This window comes from Lissotriton helveticus, chromosome 10 (assembly GCF_964261635.1).
Source record: "Lissotriton helveticus chromosome 10, aLisHel1.1, whole genome shotgun sequence".
NCBI lineage: Eukaryota > Metazoa > Chordata > Amphibia > Caudata > Salamandridae > Lissotriton > Lissotriton helveticus.
The window spans coordinates 141184477-141197480 of record NC_136071.1 but is presented as its reverse complement, the minus strand read 5'-3'; the positions used below and the strand labels follow the sequence as shown (position 1 = coordinate 141197480).

At 48.1% G+C, this 13004-nt stretch overlaps 1 protein-coding gene across 1 annotated transcript in view; it reads left to right on the top strand.

Annotated features, from left to right (window-relative positions):
* The window catches only part of INTS1 (integrator complex subunit 1), a 526883-nt gene that overhangs the window by 227010 nt on the left and 286869 nt on the right, over positions 1–13004 (top strand). The window contains 1 exon segment of the mRNA XM_078664951.1: positions 12725–12854. Coding sequence (XP_078521077.1) covers positions 12725–12854 — 130 coding nt within the window.

Here is a 13004-nt window from a genome sequence, read left to right as displayed (position 1 = left end):
ATACCCCGCTGCCGGGCATCGCGGAGGCAGAAGGCCGCAACTCCCAATCGGCACACCTTCGGCACCCCGGGTCCGATTCGAGTTCTGATTGCAGTTTTCGCGTCTACCGTGGTTCGTTTTCACGGAGACGTATAGAGAAGTCAGGATTAGCTGCAGGATATATGCTGGAGGTTTCGAGGGTCTCGGGAGCCCTAAGCTCACGCGGCCATGTTGGTTGCGCGCGAAGCTCCTCCTCTGCCAGTGTCGGATTTGATGAAAAATGGACACAGAGGGCATCTTAGAGATGCCCCCTGAAAAGTAACCTACCACTAGTGTCCAGGCTGAGTGGCTGCTTTCAGCTGCCACCAACAGACATGTTTCTGGACCCCTGGGTCGAGAGCCTGCTGCTCTCTGGGCCTGAAACAATGCACATCCTGGGACGAGGTGCCAAGCCTCCTCCCCCAGGAGGGCAGAGTTCACGAAGGGGAAGCTTCAAAGGCTTGCCGCCTTTGTGAGCTTCCACAGGCCACTTGCTGCTTTCAGCAACTGGTCCCCACTGCTCTGACCCCCACTTTGGGCGGGAGAACCGTTGCGAAAAACAAATGAGGAAGAGAGGAGTGCCCACCTCTGCCAACTCCACTCATCAGGTGGGGCAGCATAGGTGAAGCACAACTCTCAGTCCCCACCATCTTGCAGATGGGGGGCTCAGCCAACCAGGGACAGGCTCATGCCCCCCTCCCACTGGAGGGTGGCATAATAGGGGGTGTACCCACCCCAGGGAAGGGACCTATTGGTTCCTACCTTTTACATACCTGTAACCCACCCTAAATCTAGTATTTAGGGGCACCCCTGAACCTTGCTTCCTCAGACAAGAACCTGCAAAAAGAAAAGAAGGACCAAACAGCTGTGCTGAAGCTAACCAGAGGAAGACGCCCACTGACCTGGCCCCAGCCCTACCGGCCTGTCTCCACCTCGAACCTGCTCCTGCGAAATCCCGGTATGTCCTGCAGCCATCAACCTCGAAAACCCCGGAGGACCTGTCTGCCTTCAGTCACAAATACTTTGTCTCCCGTGAACACCGGATTTGTTCATCTACAACCTCTGGCTCTGGCCGGGCACTGCGAATCTGCACCACTCTGCACCTGCCGTCCAAGGCCCGAGCTCGAATGGGAAAACACCACAAAGAGATCCCCTGCGATCCTGACACAAGATTGCAATCCCTGACCTGCCTGAAGCCTCCAGCCAATGCCTGCAGCCTAAATCCGGAAGGTCTGCCCAACCACCACCAGGAGCCGGTAAGAAGATCCAACCCCAAAAGGCACCCCTGCACCTGACGCCCCACGGCCTTGGGTGGCCAAACCGACGGTGCCTAACCAACCCCCAACTTCTCAACTTACCTCTCTAAGTGGTGGTCGCACCCAGAAGACCTTTGTCCCCAAGCCTGCAGTGCCTTTGCAAACCGGAGGTTCCCCATTGCAAACAAGAGGGCGCCCAACTTCGAAACAGCAGCCTTCACCTGGTCGCCCGGGTGCCGCTGAGGGTGCATCTTTGGTGCTACATGGTTTCCCCATTTGCTCTTAACTAAAGTCTAGGTAGGAGCTTTGCTCCTACAACCAAGTGGCCTGCTTGTCAGCAGCCACCAACCGGAGGCCCCCTATCCCCCACTGAATAACATTGGGCCTCAGCACTCTGCACCGACCGCCCTAGTGCCGCTGAGGGTGTAACAAGAGTGCATCCTTGACCCTTTGGGACCCCTGAGTCTACCCCCAGAACCTCAACTCCCACTACCAAATACTTACCTTAAAACTGATAACTCTATTTTCCTCCATAGGATAACATTGACTGTTTTTCTTGGAAACATTTCGAAGTGTTGAGTTTGAAAACCTAAAGAAATTCTTTAAAATGGTACTGTTTAACCAAAAAGATTTTACTTACCTGTTTACAGGAAATTTCCCAGAGTAGTATCTAGGTATACTACTCTGTGTAAGAATAGTAATCCAAAACGTAACTTACCTGGTATTTTACTGAAAAGCCCATTCAAGTCTATGTACTGTATTTACAAAGTATTGTATTTCTCTGCAACCATACTGTAAGTCAAAACAAAGTGCATATGCAATTACAATTCAAACTGTTTACAAACTGCATTACTACTATAAAGTATTTATTGCTTACCTGTGCCAGGCTGGCTTTGTTCTAGAAAATAAAATAACGAAAAAATATTTTTATACAAAAACAATTGGTCTGAAGTTCAGTCTTTGAGTGTGTGAATTCATTTGCTGACTGAGTGTACAACAAATGCTTAACACTATCCTCTGATACTGACTTACTGCTCGACCACACTATCACAAATAGAGAGTTAGGTTCTATCTAACTTTACCTCTGCCTGCCTTTGGGGTTCCACTGGACTCTGTGCACACTATACCTCACTTTGGTATAGTATATACAGAGCCAGCTTCCTACACCCATGCAAAGCCGGTAGGTGTCGTCGTTCGGTCCCACACCGAAAGTGACGTGCACAGTGTCTATATAGGTGCCGCCTCGACGCACTGACGTTAATTCTTTCATTGCCGCACCAGATAGTGCTGATCCGGATTAAGCTACTCCTCACTCACTTTTTGACGGGCCTTTTTTGACTTTTTGTCGACTGTTTTTCTGAGATTTTTCCCCTAGTGTGAGGATGTCACCTAAGAAACCAGCTGTTTTCAAACCACGTTGAAATGTCAGTGCAAGCAGGCATCACGTACACAGAATTGATGCTGAAAAATATTTGGATGCTGAAGAATCCTAGCTGGACAATGCTTCATAGGGATAGACACTCTCAGCCGGCAGGTTTATTAGACTCAATGGGGAGAAGAGTGCCCTTAATGCTGAAAGATAAACAGTCTGCAGTTGAAGGACCTAAAATGAACAAGCTAAGTGAAGAGGCCCCAAAGTCCCTTACCCACTATATTTCCCTAATAATGTTTCGATAAAGTATGGTTAGTGTAATGAACGTTCAGTAGACCATGCTAGGGCCCCTATCCCAGAGAAGATAAAACTTGTAAGGGGTAACCCAACCAACACATGTTTTGCACTTTGTGACTTGCACTTCTGGAGATTTTTCAAGGCTTTTAGCTCAAATATGAAATAACAAAAGATAACAAACAAAAAAAATATCTATTTCAATATTTGATAGTTGCAGGGAAATGCCCCTTTTTAACATGGTTGCACCCACTTTTTACCTGGTACATGATGTGATTTCAACTGAAAGTGCACTGAATTCTTGCCAACCAGGTCCACAGTGCCAGAGCTCTTTCCCAAAACTGTTCCTCCAATTGGCAAAACCTTTAGCACCCTCTGTAAGTCCCTATTAAATGGTACCCTGGTACCTAGGGCTGAGGTACTAAAGAGGGTCTCTAAGGGTTGCAGCACGAATTGTGCCGCCCTAAGGGACCGCTCACCAAACACATGCATGGCTGCCATTGCAGGCTGCATGTCTTGGGTGCAGACAAAAGTGAAAACACAGCCTGTCACACATCCCTGTGTGCCATGTCCCCTACCATTGCATATGATATTTGTAAGTCACCCCTACAGCAGGCCTCATATGTGCATGAGCAGATATGCCCCTGTGCTGGTCAGTTCTATTGCTTCTTCTGCAGGTGACGAGGGAAGCCATCTTAAACCATGTACTAGACTGGTGAAAGCGAGTTCCCCAGATACAGAATGGCTTCACAGAAAATAGGGATGTTTGGTACCAAACATCTCATCTTGATGAATCCATGCTGATTATCAAAACATACACTCAGAGGGCACCTTAGAGGTGCCCCCTGAAAGCCTACCAGCCTATGGTATACTTGCTGACACGATTCTGCCAGCCTGCCACTCGAGACAAGTTTCTTACCTCCTAGGGTGAGAGACTTTTGCTCTCAAGAGGTCAGGAATAAAAGCATGTCTGGGAGGAGGGTGTAACACCCCCTCCCATAGTATGACCTCCTGATTAGCCTCCTAGGGCTGGTGAGCTTCAAAGAAGCCGCTGCCTTTGGCATGCAAATCTGACTCCCCTCACAGGAGAGTAAGCCCCTCCCTCCCCCATGTCCAAGGCCCATTGGCACTTGGACAGGAGAGAAAATTAGCTAGTCAGGTAGGCGTGCCAACCCCAGGCAAGTACCACCCCTAATGTGGGCTAACTGTGAGGTGGACACAAAATTCCAAAGGTAGCCATTTTTGTGATGGCATACCTAGGAATTCTAGAACAGGGTTATGCCCACTTTCCTCAGGAAGTGGTCATATAGGGGGCGTAGTGACCCAAGGGTCAGTAGCCTATTGGCTCCTGTCCTACACTCCCCTAATGCCCCTAAATTCCATATTTAGGGGAGTCCCTGGTGAGAAGAGAGCTGACTCCGAAGAGCTGCAAAAGCAGAGAAGACTGAAGTGAGCATCTGACTCGGCCTCAGCCTCGCCAGTCTGCCTGCAGCCCTCGTTGAAAACTGCGCCAAAGTCGACTTGTCTTGCAGCTGTTGACTTCAGAAACTTATGAGGACTACCTGCCTTCGAAAAAGACTCAAGACCTTCCGTGGACAGCAGACCTGTCCTGAAGAAGCTCCAAAGAGGAAGCCTCTGAGGCTGCCGGAACTGCCAAAACCCTACACCTGAAGCAACCACTGCACCCGTTGCCTCTGGCCCGAGTTGAGGTGGGCCAATGGTGCCAACAGGGTGCCCAGCCCTCAGATCTCAGCTCCATTTCGGTTTTACCCCTCCTAGATTCCCCGACGATGCTTGCAGCCTCTGCACACAGGCCCCCTCTACTGCGACTGCTCCGGTAAGAAAAAAAGCCAACTCCTAATACCAAAGTTGTCCCCTCCTCCCCAAGAATCGCAAGACTTGAACCCCCTTGCTGGTTCAGCCTGACTGGCCTCCTGGCAGAGTCTTCTGCCTCTTTTCGCAGTAACCGATCTCCATTGAATTGCAATGAGTTCCCAACTGTGTTTTGCACCCTGCACCTGGCCGCCCTCGTGTGGCTTGTTGTGTTCTGTTGGTGCTGCCTTGGATGTTGCCCACCACTCACCTTAACTCCTGGAGATTGGTCTTGTAGGTTGCTGTACTATACCTGTTTGCAGAGCTTGTTCTTCCTTCCATAGGGTAACATTGCAGAACTCCGAAATTGCAGTGTCCACTTTTTAAATTGAAAATATTTTATTTTTAAAAACGTACTTACTGGAACAATTTTTCTGTGATGCCTAAACATATATAAAGATACCTGCTATTTTTATAACTTGGTGCGGATCTCCTTCTTGAGTTGTCATTTAGTCATCTTTGTGTATTTGCAAGTGTCTTACACTCTTCTGTGTTAAGGCTAAGGCTGCTCAACCACACTACAACAGAGCGCTTTGAGATTGCTTAGCAAGCGCTGTCCACTAGTAAGGTGTATTGCTTCGCCCTCCCAAATAATTGAAAATGCCGCACTGCCACACAGAGGCACACACACGACTAAGCAATAAAAACACCTGGAAAGGGAATTCACTCATAAAATGAGGCACGTCAAAAGACAGTTTTCCAAATAGAGCATAGTTTTATTTGAGCAACACTCTCTAGCAGAAAGGCTTTCCCAATGTCAAATGTAGAACATTCTAATGTATATAGATATCTCTCTCTCTCTCTCTCTCTCTATATATATATATATATATATATATATATATATATATTATATATATAATATAATATATATATATATCTCTGCTCCGTTTCCGTTCTAAGGGACAATATCCAATGTCCAGACGGTGAAAAAAGCACTCGCGGGGGACAGTTTGGGTTATTTTATTAGAACGCCAAACAAACACTGCTTAACAGACGAGTTTCGGTAGTAAACCTTCATCCATGTTTACCGAAGCGCCATCTTGGTCATGGTTAAGAACACAAGGTAAATGAAAAGCGAAAAAGGACTCATGAAAATCAGGTCCTAACATGAGCGCCATCTTAGAGTGTCAAATTAATCACTAAATTGATGACTAAACCAAAACAAAGCCCATAGATGGGCGTATCTATTTACAGTCAATACAAGATAGACATGTTTCAAAAACCAACATTGTTCAAAAACCAACATTTAGCCCTGGATGGGCATATGCTCATTATCATGCTGCTACACCTGAATGTTGGTTTTTGAACAATGTTGGTTTTTGAAACATGTCTATCTTGTATTGCTTTCAAATGCACATACCACGCGTTCTGTTCATGGCAAGGCTGTAAAAAGCAAACACTCCCACTTCGAAGCTACAAGGAGACACAAAAGAAATCTTCAAGGAACAAATGCACCTGCAGGAAACATTATGTCGTATGCTCAAGTTAGAATGAATCAAAACGCCTAAATTCAATTAAAACAATGGTAGTCAAAGGTCATCACATGGTCCCAATACATGGGACTGCCTCTGGCACTACATAAGGGAACACCTGGACTCTTCACACAATACATCAGATTATTGATATATCTGATAGAGACGTCTAGCTGCATATTCCTTAACTTAGAATATCCCCAGGTGTCAGTCTGGATCTGAAAAACTTTCCGCAGCAGCACCTGGCGCTCCGTCGCCGAACGGCTCCGCCCTTACGTCATCCACAGACGTGATGTCAGCGGAGCCATATATGCCCCTCCCGGCGCGCTGACGTCAGTTTTCTCCTTTTCCGCATCCCAACGCGGATCCTGGAAAACCAGCAGTTCTTGACCTGTTTTTCGGGTCTTCTCGACACCTTTGGCTACCCGGGACAGTGTGCAATGCCTTCGGCCTTTAAAGCAAGTGAGACCTGTGCACGTCAGATGTCTGTAACAGACCCACACGCCATCTGTATAGTGCCTCGGGGTGCACCACGACTCCAAATAGTGTGACGATTGTCAGCGGATAAAACCGAAGTCCTTACGGGAGCGTTGTATGAAATTACTGTCCGGTCCTGCACCTTCGCGTCACCGCTCTCCCTCTCGGGATCGAGCCCACTCCTGAGGTAAACACAAGCGTCAGTCCAGGAGGTCTTTCTCCCATACCTGTGATGCTGGCGCCTGTTCTTCTCGCTCCCTGCTGGGAACAGGCATCTGGTAGTCATCTCCTTCGTACCCACCCTTTCCGGGTGCCGGCCGAACACAAGCCCAAATGGATGCTTATTCTAAAGCACTCCACTCTTACTTTGGGTCACCCCCTCTCCCTGGTGCGCCTTTGGGTTCCATAGAGGTGGAAGGCACTCGTGTCAGGTCCTCGCCGACGGATTCGTCCTCGGCACCGGCTGTGTGCATCGACTCCGGTTCCGGAACTGATACGACGCCGACGGGACACGGCCCAGTGTGTCCTCCCAGTCGCCCGTCTAGCCCACTCTGTCAGTCGCCGCATAGCCCTGAGTGGCTTCCTATGCGGATGTCGGAGGGTTCGACGGCCCTGTTCCTCACATGTTGCAGTGGGGTTGACGTTTTACGGCGCCCAGCCTGAGTCTCCTTTGGAGATCGTTGACGTCCAGACTACTCCGGCTCGTCGTCAGTCGTTGCCGGTGCCTACGTCCACGTCTCCACTATTTCAGGTTGTTGATATCCCACCCGACTCCTCGGACGTCGATGCGACTCCCATGCAGCGTCGGTCGACGCCGACGCATACGCCTCCTCTTATGCCACAGGTTGACGCTCCTCTGGACTCCCTTCATCTCAGGCTGTTTCGGCCCATGGTGCAGGTACCTTGTGTGGCATGGTCTTTGGATCAGCCTCCGGCTCCTCCACTTTTGCTGTCTAGTGGACGGGTAAGTCTTCAGCCATCTCCTACTGATGGGTTATTGTCGCCTCCCGGGATGGCAACTGAGGCTAGTGCTACCTACGCACGGGCTATTCACAGGGCGGCAGCTATTCTTCATTTTCAGCCCCCTGTGGTTTCCCTGCCTTCTGATCCCTTGTTGGATTTTCTCCATATGGAGCCGGTTGAAGTGGAGCCTTTGCTGCCCTGATCTTGTTGATCGGGCCATAGCTTGTCGACACAGCCCTGCCCCAAATGATCCGCTCTGTCTTTCCCTTCACCCTAGGGCTCAGGACCTAGTTGTTCAGGCGGCCTTTTACTTAGTCTTCCTCCGCCCTGCCTCTGTTGCTTCCCACCAGCGAATCTAGGTGGTTAGACTCATGTGGTTGCCATTTTTTCGCCTCTGCCATTTCTGGCATCCGCGCATTGAATACGGCTTGTGTGTTTGCACGCGCATCTTCTACCCTTTGGGACTTAGTCCAGGACTTTCTTCCTTCACTTTCAGAAGGCCCGTGGGTGGACTTGATCCACCTTCTGCATGATGGCAGGGGAATGGCACAATTTTCCCTCCGCTCTTCCCTTGACGCCATTGACTCAGTGGGACGAGCTCTTGCTCGGTCTGTGGCTTTACGCCGCCATGCTTGGCTGCGCAACGGGCGTTTCCCGGACAATGTTCGGGATGCTCTTAGAGGTATGCCATTCAATGGCGTGGACCTGTTTGACAGCCATGCAGATTCAGCAGTCTCCCGCCTCATGTCTGGACTGCCATGACTTTTGAGACACGACTTTCTGCCTTAAAGTGTTTTTTCCTCTGTATCGGCAATTTTGCCTTGTCAATTTACTTTCAACGGTGTCCAGGGTTCTTTGCATGGGACCCGGATGGTGTTCCACCACCTCAGTGTTTTTTCAGTACAGCTGGACGGCTGGTTCTGTCTTACTTTCAGTCCTCCGAATGTTTCCTTTGCCCAAGAGGACTCCCCGCGCAGGGGTTGACACTTACCCTATGTGGGGTATTTATAGGCTATTGGGTGGCTGCCTTAGCCTTGGTACGCTCCTGTGAAGTTTTTCGCACAATTTTGCTGTGGGTCTCTTTTTCTGCTGTTCTGCGATCCTAACGTTCGCATCGCTCTATGGCACTTTCTGTGCAGTTGGCTCTAGTTGTCGGTAGTCCTTCTACTCCTTCGTGTGGGGTTCTTACCGTATGGCTTCTGCCTCACCTGTATTCACGGGGGGTTTTCAGCATCACTGTGATTCCCTTGCCCTTGCTGGCTGCTCTTCGTTTGCCAGTCATTATCCGTAGGGCCCTTGTTCTGTTCAGTTCAGGTGCTGTGCTCACCTCTGACACCCTGTCCTCATTTTGCACCAGGATACAACCACTGTGTGGCATGCTTCTTAGTGTGGGCGTAACCTGGAAATGCACCCTGGTATAATTGCTATCATAGGGTGTTTGCGTTGTTCTTCCACTGCTGTGGTGCTGGTACTCCCCTCCCCCTTTAGGGGTTTGGGTAACAGTGTTTCGTACTTCAGCCCTTACTGGGTTTGTCTTTAAAGGTGGCAACTTCGCCCTGTACCTCTCTACTGTACATTGCCTTGTGCCCTCGTTTTCTGGGTAGTTTCCCGACAGGAGTTTTTTACACATTCTCTGCTGTGTTCCTCACAGGTGTTTTCAACACTTCTGCTTGGGTTCCTGCTGTCTCCACTTTCAAGGGGAGTGTTCTGTTTAGGAAACTCGTTTTTTGAGCTCCTGGAACATTCGGTTGGTCCTGAATGTTTTCCGGCTATCGTGTCTCGCTCCGTCTCCTCCATCTTGCTGGGGACCGTTGCTCCTCCCGGGCGAGGGGCTGCTGTAGCTTACTGGTCTGGACATTGTTCTGTCCACTCTGCTTCCTCATGACTATTGGTACTTTTCGCATACCCTAGTCTTCTTGTGTGAAGCTTCATTTTTGAGCGTATTTCTTTTTCCTCTATATCGGCTCTGTGCTGTTACACAGCAAAATCATGCTGTCAACTTTTCTTCATTCGGTATACGTGGTCATTGATCTGGTCTGCTCGCTGACGAACTCTTAAGTGGGTGTCCAGCTTGCCTGGTGCCCCTTTTTTGCCTGTTGCCTGCTTGTTATGGCGTATCTCGCATCAGGGCTGCTCATGTAACCCTACAGAAGGGTTCTTGTTATACTTCGTGTGGTTCGACAGTTCGCACGGTATGCTTCTGTTCATATCTAGCATATGTTTTTTCTCTCTCACCCGGTGTATATACAGGAGTTTTTGTGCTGTCCTTTGACGGCTTGTGGTGCCTTTGCCTCCCAATGTTTTTCGCTCTTTCTGAGCTTCATGGTCTGGTGTGAAGGCACTGGCCTGCAGTCCCCACTATGGGTCGTCACCTTGTTGACGGCTACATTGCCTCAGCAACTTATTGTGGTTCAGTCGCAGATCCACCTCCTCTATGGGTATGGCATTGGTAAATGCCCACCCGTTCTCCCCATTCAGTGAGGACCTTTTCAGTTTGGGCTTTCTACACTCGCCTCCCTGCGTTTGGCATGACCCTTCTGCAGGGTGACGTTTTCACTTCACTCAGACACAGAATGTTTTAGTCTGCTTTCATTGTTCTACTCCGCACATTCTCGTGATTGGAGTGTATGCTCATGTGTCATGTATCATGTATCCTTTCCAACCTACACGCTGGGTTGTACAATTTAGGATCTATTCATGTTTTTTTCGCTCCCCGCTTTCCCCTTCTCTATCGCCTTAGGGTCTCTTACCAACCCTGCGCTCCATTGGTTTGGAGTCTATTGGCTCTGCCACGTTTTATAGGTCTTTTATTGGAGACACAACGTCTCTTTCTGGTGACGTCCTGTGGTCAATTGCCCTAGCTCCTGTGTTTCGGACTTGTTGTCCTTCACAGTTATACATTAAGGTTGCAGACTTTCTGTTGTCTGCCATGGTGGGTTTGCAGCCATTATCCCGCATTTTTTATCCCGCGGACTTTCAGTCCGCATACCATTATCCCGCAAGGTCATTGACCTCGCATACCATTATCCCGCATTTTTTCAAAACGCATGTGCATTTATCACGCATGCCTTTACAACGAATTACGTTTTAAAGGCATGTATGGTAAATGCATTTGCGTTGTGAAAACCACGATGACGAGAGAGGTAAGTGGGTTTGGGTTAATTTTTTCGTCGGTTAGTGATTGTGTAGTGTAGTGTTGTGTAGTGTAGTGTTGTGTTAGTGTAGTGTAGTGTTGTGTTAGTGTAGTGTAGTGTAGTGTTGTAGTGTTTGTGTAGTGTAGGGTCATGCTGGGGGTAGTGTTTTAGGGTTTAGGGTAGTGTTTGCGTAGTGTAGGGTCATGCTGGGGGTAGTGTTTTAGGGTTTAGGGTAGTGTTGTAGTGTTTGCGTAGTGTAGGGTCATGCTGGGGGTAGTGTTTTAGGGTTGGGGGTAGTGTTTTAGGGTTTAGGGTAGTGTTGTAGTGTTTGCGTAGTGTAGGGTCATGCTGGGGGTAGTGTTTTAGGGTTTAGGATAGTGTTGTAGTGTTTGCGTAGTGTAGGGTCATGCTAGGGGTAGTGTTTACGGTTTGTGGTAGTGTTGTAGTGTTTGCGTAGTGTAGGGTCATGCTGGGGGTAGTGTTTTAGGGTTTAGGGTAGTGTTGTAGTGTTTGCGTAGTGTAGGGTCATGCTGGGGGTAGTGTTTTAGGGTTTAGGGTAGTGTTGTAGTGTTTGCGTAGTGTAGGGTCATGCTGGGGGTAGTGTTTTAGGGTTTAGGGTAGTGTTGTAGTGTTTGCGTAGTGTAGGGTCATGCCGGGGTGTAGTGTTTTAGGGCTTTGGGTAGTGTTGTAGTGTAGGGTCATGCAGGGGTAGTGTTTTAGGGTAGTGTTGTAGTGTTTGTGTAGTGTAGGGTCATGCTGGGGTGTAGTGTTTGGGGTGAGTGTAGGGTAGTGTAGGGTAGGGTAGTGTACTTTTACTTACCTTTACAACTTTTACAACGAGTATACCTTTAACATGCATGCCTTTACGTTGTAAAGGCATGCGTGCTAAAGGCATATTCGTTCTAAAAGTTTTCGTTCTTTTAATTTGCGGCCTAATAGTACATGTGGGATTATTTTTGCGGACTGATGGTATGCGGGCTGTTTGTCTGCGGGATAACGTCATATATTCGCCATGATGATGTTTACATCTTCATTTACCTCCAAGGGTGGTTGGCCTTCGCTTTTGCGGGATTGCTTCTCAGAGCGGTGCTCTGCTCTTTCCCTTTACTAGTTTTCAATATACAGTGCTTGGCCCTGCTTTATGGTGCTGTTTTTCACAATTCCATGTCTATTCATCATTTTCACACACTGTTCCCATATTCTAACAATTTTTGGTGGTGGCACCGCGATGTGGCGCGGAAAAGTTTCTCCGAAAACTGTTGTCAGCCCCCCGGGTAGTGCTTCAGTCACCTAGTGGCATTTACATTTTTAGCCCTGGATCCCTCTTGTACCTTATACTAGGAACTTATATGTGTGTTAAATTAGCCAATCATGAGCCAATTATAAACGTACTTTAGGGGCCAGAACACATGCATGGTGGCGTGGACAGCAAGGCCCAGTGCACTACAGAGTAAAAAAACCAGCAACTTGTGGGGGTGAGCATACAGAAAGAGGTCCTTTCCTACATTGACATTGACCCCATGTTATAGTCCTAGTTTGTGAAATTTGGTTCAGTGCCCAGTTTCTGTTTGAAGCGCTTTGGTCGCTAAATAAATACATTCTAGAATGTTTTGTTGTGACAATTTATAAATAACATATAAGGAATGATATGTTTCAACCTTAACAAATGTATTTCTGAATGGAGACCAAAAAATGCAACAAAATTAAAAGGATAGTCTTTGAATTAGTGGCTTCTTTGTTTAGAAGAATGTATTGAACAGTTTGCATCTACTTGTCACACTTTGATCCTGCTAATGAATTGAGATGTGTGTCCATTTTTTGATATTACTGGTCTATCTGTGTAATTTTTAATCTTCCTTTTTTTAGGGGGCCTCCTCGCAAACCTCCACCTGCAGTGCTAGAGCAGATTAAGACCCTCAATCAGACACTGAAATTAGGGCATCTCCTGTGTCGTAGCCGAAATCCGGACTTCCTGCTGAACATTATCCAGAGGCAGGTGGGTTACCTTGTGTATGTGGTCCTGGGCCTACTTTCAAGAATTTTTATCCATTATGAATCCAAACCCCCTCTTCAATTGAATACTCCTATCCAAACATGAGACGTTGGTTTTACAAAAACAGCTTGTTGCCTAATTTCTGTGTCACAG